The sequence below is a fragment of the Vitis vinifera genome, chromosome 4, assembly GCF_030704535.1.
Source record: "Vitis vinifera cultivar Pinot Noir 40024 chromosome 4, ASM3070453v1".
Taxonomy (NCBI): domain Eukaryota; kingdom Viridiplantae; phylum Streptophyta; class Magnoliopsida; order Vitales; family Vitaceae; genus Vitis; species Vitis vinifera.
This window is the reverse complement of record NC_081808.1, coordinates 1,896,744-1,913,532: the sequence shown is the minus strand read 5'-3', so window position 1 is coordinate 1,913,532 and position 16,789 is coordinate 1,896,744. Positions and strand designations below refer to the sequence as shown.

General features: G+C 35.1%; 2 protein-coding genes and 1 pseudogene across 2 annotated transcripts; 1 reads left to right on the top strand and 2 right to left on the bottom strand.

The window, feature by feature from the left end:
• Positions 1-81: 81 nt before the first annotated feature.
• Positions 82-7,616, bottom strand: LOC100242255 (coatomer subunit beta-1-like). The gene is made up of 6 exons (XM_002282374.4): positions 7,358-7,616; positions 3,882-5,942; positions 2,355-2,864; positions 1,108-1,193; positions 538-778; positions 82-447 (listed from the first exon to the last, which is right to left on the bottom strand). Exons 2-5 carry the CDS (start codon positions 5,925-5,927, stop codon positions 574-576), a joined length of 2,847 nt encoding a protein of 948 aa, XP_002282410.1. The 5' UTR covers positions 5,928-5,942; positions 7,358-7,616; the 3' UTR covers positions 82-447; positions 538-573.
• Positions 7,617-9,554: 1,938 nt separating this feature from the next.
• On the top strand, positions 9,555-10,660 carry LOC100242163 (E3 ubiquitin-protein ligase AIP2). The gene is made up of 2 exons (XM_002282357.4): positions 9,555-9,828; positions 10,470-10,660. The coding sequence occupies exons 1-2, from the start codon at positions 9,676-9,678 to the stop codon at positions 10,581-10,583; spliced, it is 267 nt and encodes an 88-aa protein (XP_002282393.1). The 5' UTR covers positions 9,555-9,675; the 3' UTR covers positions 10,584-10,660.
• Positions 10,661-12,315: 1,655 nt separating this feature from the next.
• On the bottom strand, positions 12,316-16,508 carry LOC100252694 (large ribosomal subunit protein uL22y-like; annotated as a pseudogene).
• Between the last annotated feature and the right edge of the window lie 281 nt (positions 16,509-16,789).

Sequence of the window (16,789 nt, the reverse complement as noted above, 5' to 3'; positions counted from 1 at the left end):
TAACATTTTTAATCACTTAAGCATAAGAGAAGAGTTCCATTGCTCGTGGGACTCATGGTAAGAGTTGTGATTCCAGGAAAATAGAGAAAGGAAAAATGTTTAAAATTATCTAACATAAATGTCTTGCTTGGTAATGAACCAAACAAAGATGTCACCTCCAAAACAGGTGGGCAAAGGTTTAAAACTATAGGAAAGGGTTCGAACAAGCCATCACGCTAAAAACTAACTACAATCAAAAGTTGTAAAAGAATCAGAGAAAAACTATGTTTCAACAAGGCATGACATGATGAGAGAAAGCCCTTATTGTTCAGCAACCTTTTCTTCCGCATCAGATTTGTAGCTCCAAAATGAAATAATCTTGCTTCCCGATTACAACTATTTCCGTACCGACCCAAAAGGGAACAACAAAAATGCCAGATCCAATCCTCAGAATTGGGAGGCAAGCACCTGCAAAAATCAAAGTTTTATGAAACAGGAAAACAACTGCATTGGCAAAGAGTGAGGTTGATGTGGCTGGTATAGAAGAGTAAGCAGTACCTGTTTGATAGAAATAACTATAACAAAAAGACCGCATCAACTGCCTCCCTTCTGCTTGAGAGTGATCTTGTCCCCAAGACTGAGAGCAATCCCCTGGGTCTTGCTCCTTATCCTGATATACCCACTCAGTTTCCCATCTGCCTGTTTCTCAATGCTTATGTTTACCAAGGCATCCTCCCCAAACACGCTCTTTGCATAGAGGTTAGCAGCCAAGAATCCACAATCACCATCCAGTGCTGACCTGAAACCCAACCAGCCAACAAGGAGAATGAAAAATGAATGGGTTGTATTAGGTAAGACAAGGAAGAAGCAGTGATGTGTTTGGACACGAATTTCACCCCCGGAATCACTATTTTCTCTTTTCTTTCTTCTTTATTATAGTAGTTATCAACATAGCAAACCACACTATTTTGGAAGCAGACACTTCCCCAGTGGAATCTAGGCAGTGGTGGGAACTTTGTTTGGACGCATTTCAAGAATAAGACCATATTTTTCTGAACATTGGCATGTTGTCAACATGCATTAACACACAAACAGAAAGAGAGAGAGAGAGAGAGAAAAGTAGCTTACGAGGCAGTGAGGCACTTCATGTTGGTTGATTTGATAATGTGCTCAAGAAATTCCTTCTCATTTTGTAATACTGTGTTGACAGCAACCTGCAATGCAGAACATTCACTTAAACATTGAGATCCAAATTACCATCCAAACACTAGTGAAAAACGATGGCAACTCAAACAGGGGAACATTGCAGACAATTGGAGGAAAGTAAAAGGAGCTTCTTACAGGCCTAGTAGCAGCAAGAAAGAGAAAAATTAGGAAAAAAAGTTGGATTTAGCTCAGTTATTGGAGGAGCAAATCCAAGCTCTCATGTCCTACTTGGGAAGCTAACTATAAAATATGCCAGCTACTGCCCCACCATTAGCAAAAGAGAACAATAAATAAAAAAAATATTTTAAGGAAAGGAAAATGCGTAAAAACTAGAAACTAGGGAAAGTCCCTTTCCTGATCAAAAGAACAGCTATCTGTTGCATAACAATTTCCGCAGCTACTTTAAAAGCAATCTAACAAACATCACGGAATTAAGATTCAAGAAAAAAAAAATTACAGCCTTTTTTCCTCCATGAAAATTCAACTAATGAATAAGAAAGACTAATAATTTATTTAAGGATTTCAGCAGTTAGCCATAGACTCACAGACTTTCTGGCTCCATCAGTACTTCAGACAGCCCTTTCTCTCTTAAAAAAACCAATAGAGTGCACAACCATGCATCATGTTTTTAGAGATATCAATTTTTCTTCAACCATTTTACAGAAGATGTTCTATAAGCAAAGGGAATTGTAAATAATATTCCAGCATAATCAAGTCCAAGTTGTCTAAAGAACCTATAGTATAGGATTCCATGGAAAAATAAAAAATAAAAGGCTTAGGTTTCTAGGGTTAGAGTATGTGATAGATCGAAAATACGTGAAATTTGGGCCAGAAAATAGTTTTTCGTAAAAACATATCATAATTTTTGAATTAGGGAAAGCAATTGGGGAAATGGATATACTATAAAAGAATAGAGAGAGAGAGAGACAAAGATAAGTAGATGAATGCTAGTCTTAATTCTCAAATCCAGCAGCAAAACAAAAGGCTCTTCACTGATTCTCAAGAAAATCTCAACTTGATTCTACAAACAATCAACCTTGGACCTTGGAATTAAGTAATCTCAATCACACAAAAATAACTATGTAAGGTATAAACAAAAAGATTCAAGTACCCATTAGATCAGATGTTACCATTTGGGAAAATCATGGAAGGACAGCTAGATGATTTACCTTGTTTTCCCATTCAAACTCTGCCCACATAGTTCTGAAGGCCACATCAGTACAAACAGCAGGAGATATGTAGTCCATGATGTCAATGTGAATGTCATTGAGGACAACAACCATTCGCTCATGCACGTTTGAAGTCTCATAAACAATGTTCCCAAATATGACACCAGTTTCAGTTGAAGACACCTTAATATTGGCCTTTATTTGCTTGCTTGATTCAGGAGCTAGAGTATAGTTTTGCGGACGATCAACAAGTTTAAGATCACCCATAGTGGCCAATTCCAAGCACAGATTCTGGAGGGTCTCCTTTGTTCGATTGATAACAGTAACATCAAGGACAATATCATAATGATGAACTGTCACATATGCTTCTGCATATACAGGGTCACTAAATCCAGTGAGTTGAAGAATGCGGTTTAGCTTATTTGCATCATCCCCATCCTTGATGAACTCTCCAGTTGCACGTTTTAAATCATCTTGGACTTCATCTTCCAACTCCAGCTGACTCATGCCCTGGAAGTTGAAGCTAGTTAGGGAAACAAAGTGGAGATTTAAATCACACACATCTATGAAAAACCAAAACCTTGACCTCAAAGATAAAGGAAAATAAATAGAAGAAAAATATAAATACTTTTCCAAGAAAAATTTACATTTCGTACAGAAAAACACAAAATAAAATTATTAAGAGCACATAATCATTTGGTAAGTAGGAGTACACAATATTAAAAGGTCTAACTTGTGAAACTTTATACTTTGAATGGAAGCCTGATAAATTTTACTCACAAGCGCAGGAAATAAATACAAATATCATCCACCCCTACATATGAATCCAGATCCATTTTTTAAAGTAAATGCTAGGGCAACTCCGAAAAGCAAGAAACGACTAGGGCAAGGATTGCCCTCCCAACTCACTGGAACAATTTATTTAGCTGCTTTGAACAGCAAAAACAATACCATGAAGACGTGGTAATTCTCACATAATGAACAGAAACAGTTAGCATAAAAGTATCCTAACCTAGTGGTAAGTACCATAGGTTATAACAGGTTATGCAATTAAACATGTGTACACTATTATGGCATAAAATAAGATGCATTGCTAGAATAACTCCTATCATTATCAGCTGATCCAGAGAGAAGAACAATAAAAATTAAAGACCAATATCTCCAACAAGCTTTCACAAATAACAGATCACAACTTGATGTCTAATGGTCATATTTGCCGGTAAACTTGATCCTAGATGGAAAAACATTCCCCTGATGCCTAGCTCAGGTGGGAAAGGAGTAAAGGGTGGGGATGGGGATGTTCCAGGTTCAACATGTAGGCAAATAAACAAATAAATAAACACATACGCATTCCCGAAGCTGGGATGAAACTTCAAGGGGGGTTTTTATGGGAAACCTTTGAGCAACTGCCTTAAATAATCATACCTAAGAGTTAAATAGAGATATGAAGCAACTTATTTCATAAATGAATATCATCTTATTAAATTTCTGAAGATATGATAGGAAACAAATGCACAGTTTTCTTACCTTCCTGCTCTTTAAATGGTAAAAGTCAATGAGGTCATCTGGCTGGGCATAAGAGATCTGAGCCTTTGCTTTTATCTCCTCTGTTTCCCTTAACTGTTTGTCTGCCAGCATTTTAACATAACTCTGGCGGCAAGACTGCAGCCATATCTTCCTGATATCATCACCAGTATTGCAAAGCAATCTTATACAGAGAACAATCCTATCATAAGAATCATTATCAATTGGGTGAGGAAGAACTGAAGATTGCCCTAATTGCAGCATTGAGACCATGATCAATAATGCTTGGCTAGATACTTTGTTAACTTCAGCTTTTGATGGCTGAACCTCTTCCAATCGCAAAACAAGCTTTGTCAGTGTGCAGGCCACAACTGCCCCCAGAAAAAAGTCACCAGTGAGAAGAAGGGATCTCAAATTCCCAGAAGACAAGGATCCTTGAACAAGGGTAGGAGGTGAGAAAGCAGTTTCAGAGGCGGCACTCTGGGTGGCATAAGTCCCATCAGCAAGGACAGCTGGTCTTCTGGAAGAAACAGTTGTGGCATTCACTTGCTGAACCTTCTTTGAAGAATCAGAAGCTTCCCCTTCTTCAGAGACAGAGAAGAAAGGTAAGTCCCCAAGACACTGTTTAATGGTTGTAATACCACTCTCAACCTCAGAGAGTGAGAGACAATACTCTCCAATGATCCAAAGAGCACATGAGCAAACACGTGCAGCTCGGATCTGGTAGAAAGTGTCCAACAGCCTAGTTATTATTGAGACCCTAAGTTTTGGGTTGGTCTCAATTATCTCTCGCACAAAAACAACCACATCGATAGCTGAAGCCACATTGCTGTCTCCCAAGAAATCCATCAACAGATGAACCACTGTGCTTGCCACTTCAGGAAACTTAATTGCACAAGAATGAATTGCTTGGATGAGCATTTGCCGATACTCCCCATTCTTCTCAAGCTCTCCACTCTGAGTCTTCACAACTTCCTTCTTTAAGGTAAGAACAACCTCATTGATGTTCCGTGGAGTTATCAACTCAAGCACAATATCAAGTGTCTTCCTTCTAATGTCAAGGTTTGGACTTGAAAGTGCCCTGAGCACATCCATTATCATGTCAACCATAATTTCTCTATGAGAAGACTTGAGTTCATTAAGGCGATCAAGTACAATAAGTTTCACATTGTTATCACTCTGAGAGAGAAGAAGCTGACAATAGGTGTTGGCTGCAGCTCTAATTGCCGTAGGAGCAGAGGACAAAGAAACAAGAGTTCCAGCACATTCATAAATAACAGCTGTTGAAGGGGCATTCAATAAAGATATAATGATCTTTATGTACTTTCCCTTCTCTCCCCGGTTGGTTCTGCAGACTTTTCGGATCAATTCCAACACAACCATCTGAAGCAATTCTCCCCATTCTGGAACCCTATCAACATGGGTTAGTAAATAATTAATAGCACGATCCTGGGCACAAGTGAAAAGCATAAGGAATGCGTTCCTTTTTGCTGATGGATCCTGCTCCGTAGAAAGAACCTTTTCAATCATTTCAGGTGCATCAACCAAAAGCTGCTCGCCTTGTGGAAGCTTATAAATTGACATTACAGCAAGAATTGCATTTCTCCTAATAAATGGATGTCGATGCTCCAAATTTTGCAAAACAGAAGGGATCAAAGGCTCAATTATCTCAGCCTCATTCAATCGGCAAAGAAACCTTAATGTTACACCACGGATGTACTCGTTGGGGTGCTGAAGATTATTCCTCAGATTCTGGCAAATCAAAATCATTTCGGGCATAACCTTACCTTTTGCATCAGTTTTCTCAATAATCTCCAAATAAAGAAGTAACAGTTTCTGGACTGTGTGATCTTCAGATGGCAATACATATCGAACTATAGTGATGAAAAGCTGAGGTAAGGTTTCACCATTCAACAAAAGCATGATTGCCTTTTTCATGGCTTCAATCTTTGCATAATCATCATTGCCTTCAAGCGCTTCCTTTATCTCATTTGCAATAGCAGGGGTCCCTTTGTCAAAGTAGATGAGCAGACTACAAGATTTCTCCATTTTTTGTTTGTTTTTCTGATAACACAGTCAATTTCCCTATGTTTAGATCAAGTGCAAAAATCCAAAACCAAAATCTAACAACTTCAGCTTAAAGTAACCAGTTAAAGCACATTAATGCCAATTACATTTCTAAAGAATAGTATGAAAAGAAAAGAAACAAGAGTTTCCCATTTTAGAGGTGGTTTTTTTCTAATGAAGCAATGATCTCACATATAAGATCAACAATTGATATCTGTGCCACATATTTAACAACTTGGACTCAGAATAATCTGATACATTAGTTCTCTGTTAGGTTCCTGAGAAAATGGAGGAAAATAGAACAAATTGAAATGTTGAATCTTATCATTTCTGCACTTTTGATTTTCTTTTTTCTACTTACACAGTTGATTTCTCTACATTCAGATCAACCATGAAAATCCAAAATCAGAATCTAAGAACTTCAATTCGGCAATGAGCAATCAGATCAACGATAAAAACTAGAATCAGACAAACAACAACTTTAGCTCAGACTAATCAATACATTAGTTATCCCTTTTTGGTTCCAGAGAGAAAAAATGCAGGAAACTGAAAAAAAAATTAAAATGTTGAATCCTTTGCTTTCACAATTTTTTATTTGTTTATTCTCATAACACAGTAAATATCTTGAAATCAGATCAGGCATAGATCCAATAAGAAAACAACCTCAGCTATGTGTAACAGCTCCAACTATATTAATGCTCAATTAGATTTCTCATATATAGTAGGAGAGGAAAAAAAACAATAGTTGTCCCTTTTGAAGGGTTTTCTTCTGATGCAGCACTGAATTTCTCAGAGATCTTATGAATAACTGAAATTGAATTGGTGCGAAGGGGGCGCATGAAAATAAAGAAAAAGCAAGGTGTTGGATCCTACAATTCCTGATACCAGTCATTTCCCTAAATTCAGATCAAGCATAAAAATCGAAAACCACAATCTATTCACTGCAGATTAGAGTGACCACTCGAAGTGCAGTAACGCTCAACTAGGTCCCCTCGTCCAGTACGAAAAGAAAAGAAACAAGATTTCTCCATTTTGGAAGATCTGCTTCCGATGCACCAACGAAATTCTCACAGATCAGATCACTAATCGAAATTCGCACCACACGGAGAAACAACATTAATTCTCTAGTTCGGATCCTGAGGAAAAAAAATGCACAAAAATAAAACAAACTAAGGGGTCGAATCCTAGGTTTTCACTATAACAAGCCTCCTATCAACTGAACCAAACCCCGCCACAAATGGAACACCAGATTCAACGTTCCATTTTCCGCCACTTTCCTCATTGTTTTCCCAGCAACCAAACAGAATTTAAAATCATCAATCTACTAGATCTGAGAGATCTGGAAAAAGAATAGAAGAACGAAAAACGGTAACTTTGCTTCGAGAATCTAGAGAGCAAGAGATAAACCATACCAGATCGGAACCAGAATTCTAGAGAAAAACAGATTCTGAGTCCTCCAAACAGAGATTACAAGGAAACGCAAGGGAAAAATGCCGTTTGTTGGGGGAAAACGGAGGAAAAGAGAGCGAGGAACTGCTCTCAGATCTCGGGTTGAGACTTGGGGCTCCGTTCGGGGAGAGACCACGAAAATATGTTGAAAATGGTTTGAGGCCGTGTTTGGACATGGGCTTTATTGGAATCGAGAGGAAAAAAAAAAACCTTGTAATTTCATGTTTGTTGACATGGAAATTTGGAAATTGAAGTAAATCTGAAGGAATTTGGGCTCCGTTGTAGGGAAAAAATACGAGAAAAAATAATGAAAAATATAATTTTTATTTATATTTAATTTTTTATCATACTTTTTACAATAATCAAATAAAGAAATTCAATTCCTTTTTATATGTTTACCATTCTCCAAACAACCCTTTATAGCAATCTCACTTCCAAATTAAAAGGTTAAATAAAATTAATCTTTCTATATGTTTTTTTTATATTTTTTATTTTACAACACATTTTTATAGATTTAAATTGATAAATCAACTTAATAATTTAAAATGACTTAACAACTTTAAGTAATATGTAAAGACGAATAACTTTTTGTTAAGTTTACATTTATATTTTATCTTTTTATTCTTATTTGTTCTTGTTACCTTCATGATTTCTTTTGTTATTTCACATCCTCTATTACTATTCAACTTTATTTGTCATAATTTTAATTTATAAGGATAAATATATCAAATTGATGATTTAAAATAAATTTTAAGTTAATTTTATCAAATAACATTAATACTTAAAATAAAAATCAAATAATAAAATTTAAATAAATAACTTAAATAAAATTTAACTTAAATTATTAAGTAATAAATATTGAATTTTACCAAACACCCCTTACATTCATTAAAAACATTTTTTAATTATAGTTAAGTCAAATAAAATATATTACTATAATATATAATAAAAGCTCTCAGCTGATATTAATATAAGTTGAGAGCTTCTTTAATAGAAAAATATTAAGAATTTATTTATAAAATGTTTTTTTCTATATTTTTTTATTTTTTGATTGGACTAAAATAATTTATTGATATTAAATAATATAAGTAAGCTGAACTTATTAATAACAATTAATAAGTTTACTTTAGTTATATTAATTGATATTAACAATTATTTTTAACTGAATTAAAAAAAATCCAAATATTTTAGCATTTTATATCAACAAAAAAACAAACACCACTTTAGTAATACATTTAATTAAGTTTTTATTCAAAATAATTTTCTTAAAGTTTATTATGAAGTAGAAATTTTTACAATAGCAGCTGGTATTGTTAAAAACTACTTATAATATAAAAAGTATTTTGAAAAAAATATATAAAAAAAATACTCTTAAGAAGTTGAAAAAATTACTTGTAATATTTGTTGGATAAATAGTTTATTAATTGTTATTCTAGAAGCACTTTTATAAAAGCACTTTGAATATTAGGTTATTTGATTAAATCATCCTCGTTTTGTAAATTTAATCCTCTACTTTTTTTAACCCTAAAAAAATTAGATTTTGATAAAAGTGTCCTCATTTTTTTTCCAAAAATAATATTTTATCTTAAAACATATGTAAATAATCAAGATGTTGCAGGATATTTATGTTAAAAGTAAATTATTTTTTAAGATAAAAATTAAAGAATATTAGATTTTCAAATATAACATATTTTCATTCATTTTAATAAATTATTTATTGAATATAAATAGTGCATATGAAGAGTCTATTTAATAATATTTTTAGCTTAAAAAATATTTAAAAAAAATTAAATATTTGATAAAATTTAAAAAACAATTTTAAGAAATTAAACAAACACTTTGATGGAATATCATTTAATTTTTCAAAATTAGTTTTTAAATTTTGTCAAATATTTTATATTTTTTCAAAAATATTTTTAAAATTAAAAGCATTTTTTTAAAATATTATCAAAAGATATATTTTAAAATTTTTACATGATCCATAATAAATTCAGAAAACTGTTCTATATATTTAAAATTTTTGACATATTTTTATTCTTATAAGTAATTAAAAAATATTCCTAAAACTTATTTTTAATTTGGAAAATCTTGCCAACATGCTCCACTGATTCCAAATTCATCCCTAAGGGTTTTTTTTTTTTCTTATTTATTTATTAATTATTTTTGAGATCGATGAGTTGGAGGCAATTTGTCGGTTTCCCCCTCTGCAAGAAATTGATCATATAAAGCGAGGTGAAGCCAAGAAGGCGAAGAAGAGGAAATTGCAGACAATTGAGAGAAAATGGCGTCGTCGTCAGAGGAGAACTTGAAGCAACAATTGCAGGAATTGCAGAAACAGCTTGGGAAGAAGCAGATGTTCGAGGAAGCTGTTTTATTGATAAAGTCTCTGCTTGTTGACCACTACCCTTCTTCTTCACCTTCTCTGCGAAAATTGGTATCCAATTTCTCGTTCCCTTTTCTTTTTTTGAATTCTCGCTTTATGTATAATTGTTTGATTTCTAAATTTTCTGATGTTTTGGAAGATTTTGAATGGATTGGGTGTTGCAATTTATATTCTCTTCGACGCTCCTTGTCATTTGTGTTCTTTTTTTGTTCGATAAAATCTCATAAATCCTGAGTTAATTTTGAAGTTTAGAAACTTGATATATATTTTTTTCGCCTGAAGAATGAAGAAACCCTAATAGAAGAAATAAAAAATAAAAATTTTAAACCACCAGCATTGACACTGAAGAATTTTTCCTTGAATTAGTCGATGGATTGGAAAAGTTGTGTAGTTGGGATTTTCTCTTTGCATGATTTGTTTTTCTTTGATTTTCCGGAATTTCAAATTTATTTATTTATTTATTTACTTGATAATTCAAGTTTAGATACTCGATGTGAAGAAACCCGAGTGTAAAAAAAAAAAACACTTTGTTTCCTCTTTCATGATCAATTGTAGGTGAATTTTGGTACTAGTTTTGATCTTTTAGCCTTCTTTGGGCCTGGGTTTATCTGGGTAATATATTACGATAATTGTCATTGAGGAAGCCATGGAAACACTTCTGTATTGAACAAATCATCCACTGGTTATTGCAGTTTTATTCAGTTGTATGCCGGGTTGCTACTATTTTGAGGACCACATACACTGCTCCCGGGTTCTGGCTTGCTGGGCTAAGGCTTTTTGAGCAGGCTGAATCCAAATCCGTCTGAAGCTTCGGAAACGACCCCTTTATAGCAATCTCACTTCCAAATTAAAAGGTCATAAATAAAATTAGTCTTTCTATATATATTTTTATTTTTTATTTTACAACAACTTTTTATAGATTTAGTGAGCATTTGATAAATCAATTTAATAGTTTAAAATGACTTAAATAAATTAAATATGATTAGTAAAAATTAAAAACAATTTTAAGTAATAAATAAAAACAATTAACTTATTTTTAAGTCTATATTTATATTTTACTTTTGTTTTCTCTTATTTGTTTTTGTTACCTTCACTATTGTTTTTGTTATTCCACAACCTTCATTATTATTCAACCTTATTTGCCTTAATTTTAATTTATAAAAATTTAACTTAAAATCAATTTAAGTTATTAAGTAATAAATATTAAATTTTATCAAACATCCTTTACATTCATTAAAAATATTTTTAATTATAATTAAGTCAAATAAAATATATTACTATAATATGTAATAAAAGCTCTAAGCTGATATTAATATAAGTTGAGAGCTTCTGTAATAGAAAAATGTTAAGAATTTATTTGCAAATTATTATTATTTTTTTTTTAATCTTACGTGATATTTATTTTGATTTTTTTATTCAACTAAAATAGCTTTTTGATATTAAACAATGTAAGTAACCTGAACTCATTAATAACAAGTTTGCATTTAGTTGAATTAAAAAAAAATTAAATAATTTAATATTTTCTATTTAACAAAAAAAAAAAAAAACAAATACCACTTTAGTAATGCATTTAATTAAGTTTTTATTCAGAATAATTTTCTTAAAGTTTATTATGAAGTAGAAATTTTTACAATAAGGGTATTTTTAAAAACTACTTATAGCATAAAAAGTATTTTTGAAAAAAGATAAAAAAACATACTCGTAAAAATTACTTATATATTTGTTGGATAAATAGTTTATTGATTGTTATTCTAGAAACACTTATCAAAAACACTTTGAATATATGATTGTTTGATTAAAAGAGATTAAAAGTTCGTTTGATAGTGATTTTAGAAAACGTTTTTAATATTTCTAATACTTGAAATTTTTTATCATTCAAGTGTTAAAAATATTAGAAATAAAAATGTTAAAAAATGTTTGAAAGTGATTTTAGAAAGTGTTTTTAACATTTTAAACACTTGAATGATAAAAAATTTTAAGTATTAAAATTGTTATAAACACTTCCTAAAAAATCACTATCAAATGGTCTTTAAATCATCATCGTTTTGTAAATTTAATTCTCTACTTTTTTTCACCCTAAAAAATAATAGGTTTTGATAAAAATATCCTCTTTTTTTTTTTTCAAAAATAATATTTTATCTTAACACATGTGTAAATAATCAAGATGTTGGAGGATATTTATATCAAAAATAAATTATTTTTTAAGATAAAAATTAAAAAATGTTAGATTTACAAATATAAGGTTGTGGACCCCACATTTCTACACATGCGTTTCCACTCGATGTCAAACTCGTTTTTTATTTTTTAGAAAATGATTTGGAGTTATTACTTATTTTTGTTTTATTTTTAAAGAGAAAACAAAATAAGAAAGAAAATCATAAGTGTGATGTCTCATTTGGAAAAGATGATCTGTGAAAAACCAAATCTGGGCTCGGGGGTTAGGTTACTTATCGGAAAGGTATGGTAAAAATCGTAACACCCCTCTAAACCCCTAAAAAGGGTTTCTATTAAATAGAATGAAGCAAACATGACAATTGGTAAGGAAATCAATGGTACTGAAATGATCATACACTGGAATCAAGAGCTTTTGCTGAGACAAGGAAAGATTCACCATACAACAACTCATTTTCAAGGAAAACAACAGGATCAAGGTCTCTCATAACAACTTTTAGCAATCCATGGGCATCCTCAGATGAATATGGGGACAACGCTTTCAACCCAGAGTAGGAGCCATACCCAGTTATATTACACTGGGAGTGCTGGGCGCCAACTCCAATCCCAGTAAAGCCAGCCTCTGTAATTGGAGTATCCAAAACCTTCTCAGGGTTATATTTTTCCAAAAAGCCAGTTAGAAACCTTGTATGCACTTTAGTATTCCCCAATCTCTTCACCCAAAGCATCGTTTGAAAAACTCAGATACTTTAATATGCATCCTTCTAGTGCAGGTGAAAATATATTCATGCCATCAAGAGCCTTTGCCTCGAGCCTTCTAGCAATAAAATCTGACAGGTATACCTCCGTCAATTAACCCTTGAGAGATGACAAGATGGGCTCAGTAACACAGACTACATCTATGCCAAAATCTTTATTGCTGAAACATATCTTATTATATGAATTTCTAAATCCTTCAACGGTTTTAAAAGCTCCTCGACCATCTTCAATATCATCATTTTGCTGTGTTCCTTTGATTCTCCTTGCTGCTATGTCGAAATCTTAGTTTGCAACATAAAAACCCGGAAATCTCCACCATTATCCATCTCTCAGCGTAGAGCCACCAAGTGTTGAAGACGCCAAGATTGAGAATAAGCATGCATGCGGGCTGCATATGTATGAGAGAGAATGGAAGGAAGTTTAAGTGGAAGAAGCAGTGAGGAAAATTGGTTTGGTAGTGGAATGAGTGGAGGGGTAGTGAGAGAAGTGGGTTTATAGGGTATTGAAAGATGGAAATATGGGTATGGTGGTGGAATGAGTTGTTGGCAGTGGGTGTGACAGATGAGGAGTGATTAGATGGGCATGGGGATGGGTGTGTTGGGGTATGAAGGTTAGGAGAATGGTGAGATGAAGGTGGCCATGCACATAGATTTCATGTACGTGAGAAGATAGAAAATAAACAAATGGGGGATGAATGCTGGAATGGGTGGTGGAAAGTAGTGAGGGAAATGGGTTTAATAGGTATTGAAAGATGAAGATATGGGCGTGGTAATAGAATCAACTGCTATCAGTAGGCACCAATGGCATGCCAAAGCAAATTATCCTCCCACAGAGAAGCAATGAAGGCAAATCCAGTGGAGACCTCTTTTTCGAACTAGCATCAAATAACTCTCCCTTGCAACCAGGTTATGGGCTTGGTATATTAGATTCAGTAGGCCCAGTAGAGAGAGTCAACTCTAGTTCAATCGCTATAATGGAAGGTTCTATCATTGTTGTTGCCTGAATATAGACTCTGTACAGTGGCCCATAGTCCCAATTTCAAAGTATTGCCGAAGCGGTTCCCTTCAAATCCCGTTTTGAGTGTCAAAGTGACTGTGTGAAGATGTACAAAGGATTCTTTTGTGAAGTCCTTCCGACGCCTGGCAACAATTGCACTGATGTCAGCTAATGACGTTCCCTTTATCACTTCTAGAAGCTCATTATGTCTTTTCACATCTTCATCTATTTGACTTCAGGGTGGTGGTGTGTGACTCTCATCAAAACCATTAGTTTTTTTCTTGGAAGGGAGATTTTATAGGGCCATCCTTGGAAGAGGAAGGCCTTTTTTGTTCACCTCTTTCTTCAGTTTTCTCAACTCCTCATCAGCAACCTGCCATTCAAGAAGATGCACCATCGTGTACTGCATGAGACTTCTTGGACTTGCTGGTAGCCAACTGAATTTCAGGCTCCTTTTTAATAGGTTCCTCATTTTCGAACGAAATCAACTTGATATGGCATGGGGATGACATATATGGGTTGATTCTTCCATGAGTATTGTTGATGCCTCGCGTTCCTGACGATCCACGTAGTTGCCAAATGGATGGATGCGCGACTTCAACCAAAATAGGTTCTTGATCCAGTCGTTATACCTGCAAAAAGGGCATCCGGACAGGGTGTCCGGACGCACCCTCCGATGGTTTTGTTAGCCATGGTTAGGGAGAGGGATAAATCAGTTGGCCTTTTATTAGGCATCAGGGGATTACCTTCTTCTTCGTGTGAAAGTTTATATATAGTGCCGATCCACGTAGTTGCCAAATGGATGGATGCGCGACTTCAACCAAAATAGGTTCTTGATCCAGTCGTTATACCTGCAAAAAGGGCATCCGGACAGGGTGTCCGGACGCACCCTTCGATGGTTTTGTTAGCCATGGTTAGGGAGAGGGATAAATCAGTTGACCTTTTATTAGGCATCAGGGGATTACCTTCTTCTTCGTGTGAAGGTTTATATATAGTGCCAGGAGTACTGTTCCTCTCATTAATGGTGGGGAGATATTTTATGTTGTCATGATGATATTAGATGGCAGCAGGGTCATCACCACCCTACGGGCGGCTGACAGATATCGTGGTAGGTAATGCTGTTGTCAGAGATCGTGGGAAGTGACCATGTGGCAGCAGGGTCATGATGATATTAGATGATATTAGATGGCAGCAGGGTCATCACCACCCTACGGGCGGCTGACAGAGATCGTGGTAGGTGATGCGGCTGTCAGAGATCGCGGGAAGTGACCATGTGGAATGATCGTAGGAAGTGACTTGTTGTCACTTCATCTTGTCCTCTCACTCTGCAGGCTGCGGAACGTGGGCCATGCCAGGCTGTTGCGGTAACGTGTGAGACTTGCTTACTTCAGTCAATGATCCGGAGCATTGTATCCGGATGGCATATGTTGATAATCCGGATGTATTGTGTAAGCCATCCGGATGATACGTTTATAAGTGTTGTTTGATCTTCTTGATCATCCGGATGTATTGTGTAAGCCGTCCGGATGATATGTTTATAAGTGTCGTTTGGTCTCCCTTGAGGTAGTCCGGAAAAGTGTGCCATGTGCGCTTTATAGGGAGATCCGGATGAGGGTGACTCGGATGACAATGCGTGCCATGTGTCATTGTAAGATGCGTGCCACGTGTTCTCGGAGGGAGGGGTCCCTACAAGTATGGTATGTGCGGCGCCTTTGTTTCTGTGCTTGGTTCGCTTGGATGTGAGATATGTAGAGTGAATCAACATCCAAACCTTTCAAATCAGCATCACTCTCGGCGTATTTAAGCAAAACTATGATGTATTTAGTAGATTTGACAGGCCAGCGTCCTTGCCCATTTGAATGCATGTTCTTGGTCTAAGCAATTTGTCCAACACCTTTACAGAAGTGGGTGAAATGTATGGCTTGCTTGTGGACCAGAACATCATCCAAATACCTTTTGGCCTTAGCCAAAGGCAACTTCCTAATGACATGAGCAGTCTCCCTAGTATTCTTGAAATGAACTCTGAAATCTGAGTCCTTGGCCTTGCAACACTTGGTGGGATTGCCTGACTCTCTGGAGTAATTCACTATAGCGGCTTATGATGCTGTTGTTTCCTTCTCCCTCCAACAACAAAATTTTTTCCACTTGAATAATAAGTTATTTCCATGGTTTTCTTAACTTAGGCAGGAGCATAGGCATGTACACCGACTTCAGGGCTAGTAACATCACCATGCATATAGAAAGGGTGTCGTGTACCAAGATGGCCATGCAAAGGTGGGGGGATGGTGGCTACATTTGTATTCACATCCTTGGACACCAAATCACCCCTGTACATCAAACAACAAACCATGTATTTGGATGAAGAAAAATAACGAATGGAGGAAGAAACTATGGGAGGTGTAGCATCTGAAAACGGGTTTCCCAAGCAGGGGTAGTAGGTAATGGAAGATATGGATTGAAAAAATAAGAGAGTCATGTAAGAGGTAGAAGTTAGGGTAGCTACAAGGTTACTTCATTCACTCTAAATTTTTCTCTGCTTTCTGACCACATTGTATTTGATCATGTCTTTGATATTGGAGCATGACTCTATCATTCCACACTATGCAACAATATTTCCACTAGGATAAAAAAAAAACTTTATGGGTAGCTTCTGAAGTTCCTTTGAGCAGTCACCAATGGGGTGGGTTTGACTGTATCCTCAACTTAAATGCAAACCCAGAGGGCCCAACATCATTTGAATCAAATCCGAAGTCTGTCTACTTCAACCTCCGTTTAGAACTGAACTTCTTTCCCTCTTCATCCATTCTCTTAACCCACAAGCATCTCTGAAATCTTGAATCCTATATCCAAACCTGTGTAAACCTAACATCTGTTGACTACCCACTTGGGAAGAAGATTCTCTGCTATCCACATCTCTCATGCTTTTGTTCACTAGCTCAATGGCTCATATGAGACTCTCAAAAGCACCCAACCAAAATGGCCAGCCCAAACGTGACGCTCGACACTCCAAATATACCAAAAACAGAGGAGAAAGTAAAAATAAAAATAGAGCATGCACAAACGGAAATAACACAGTTAAATCTAG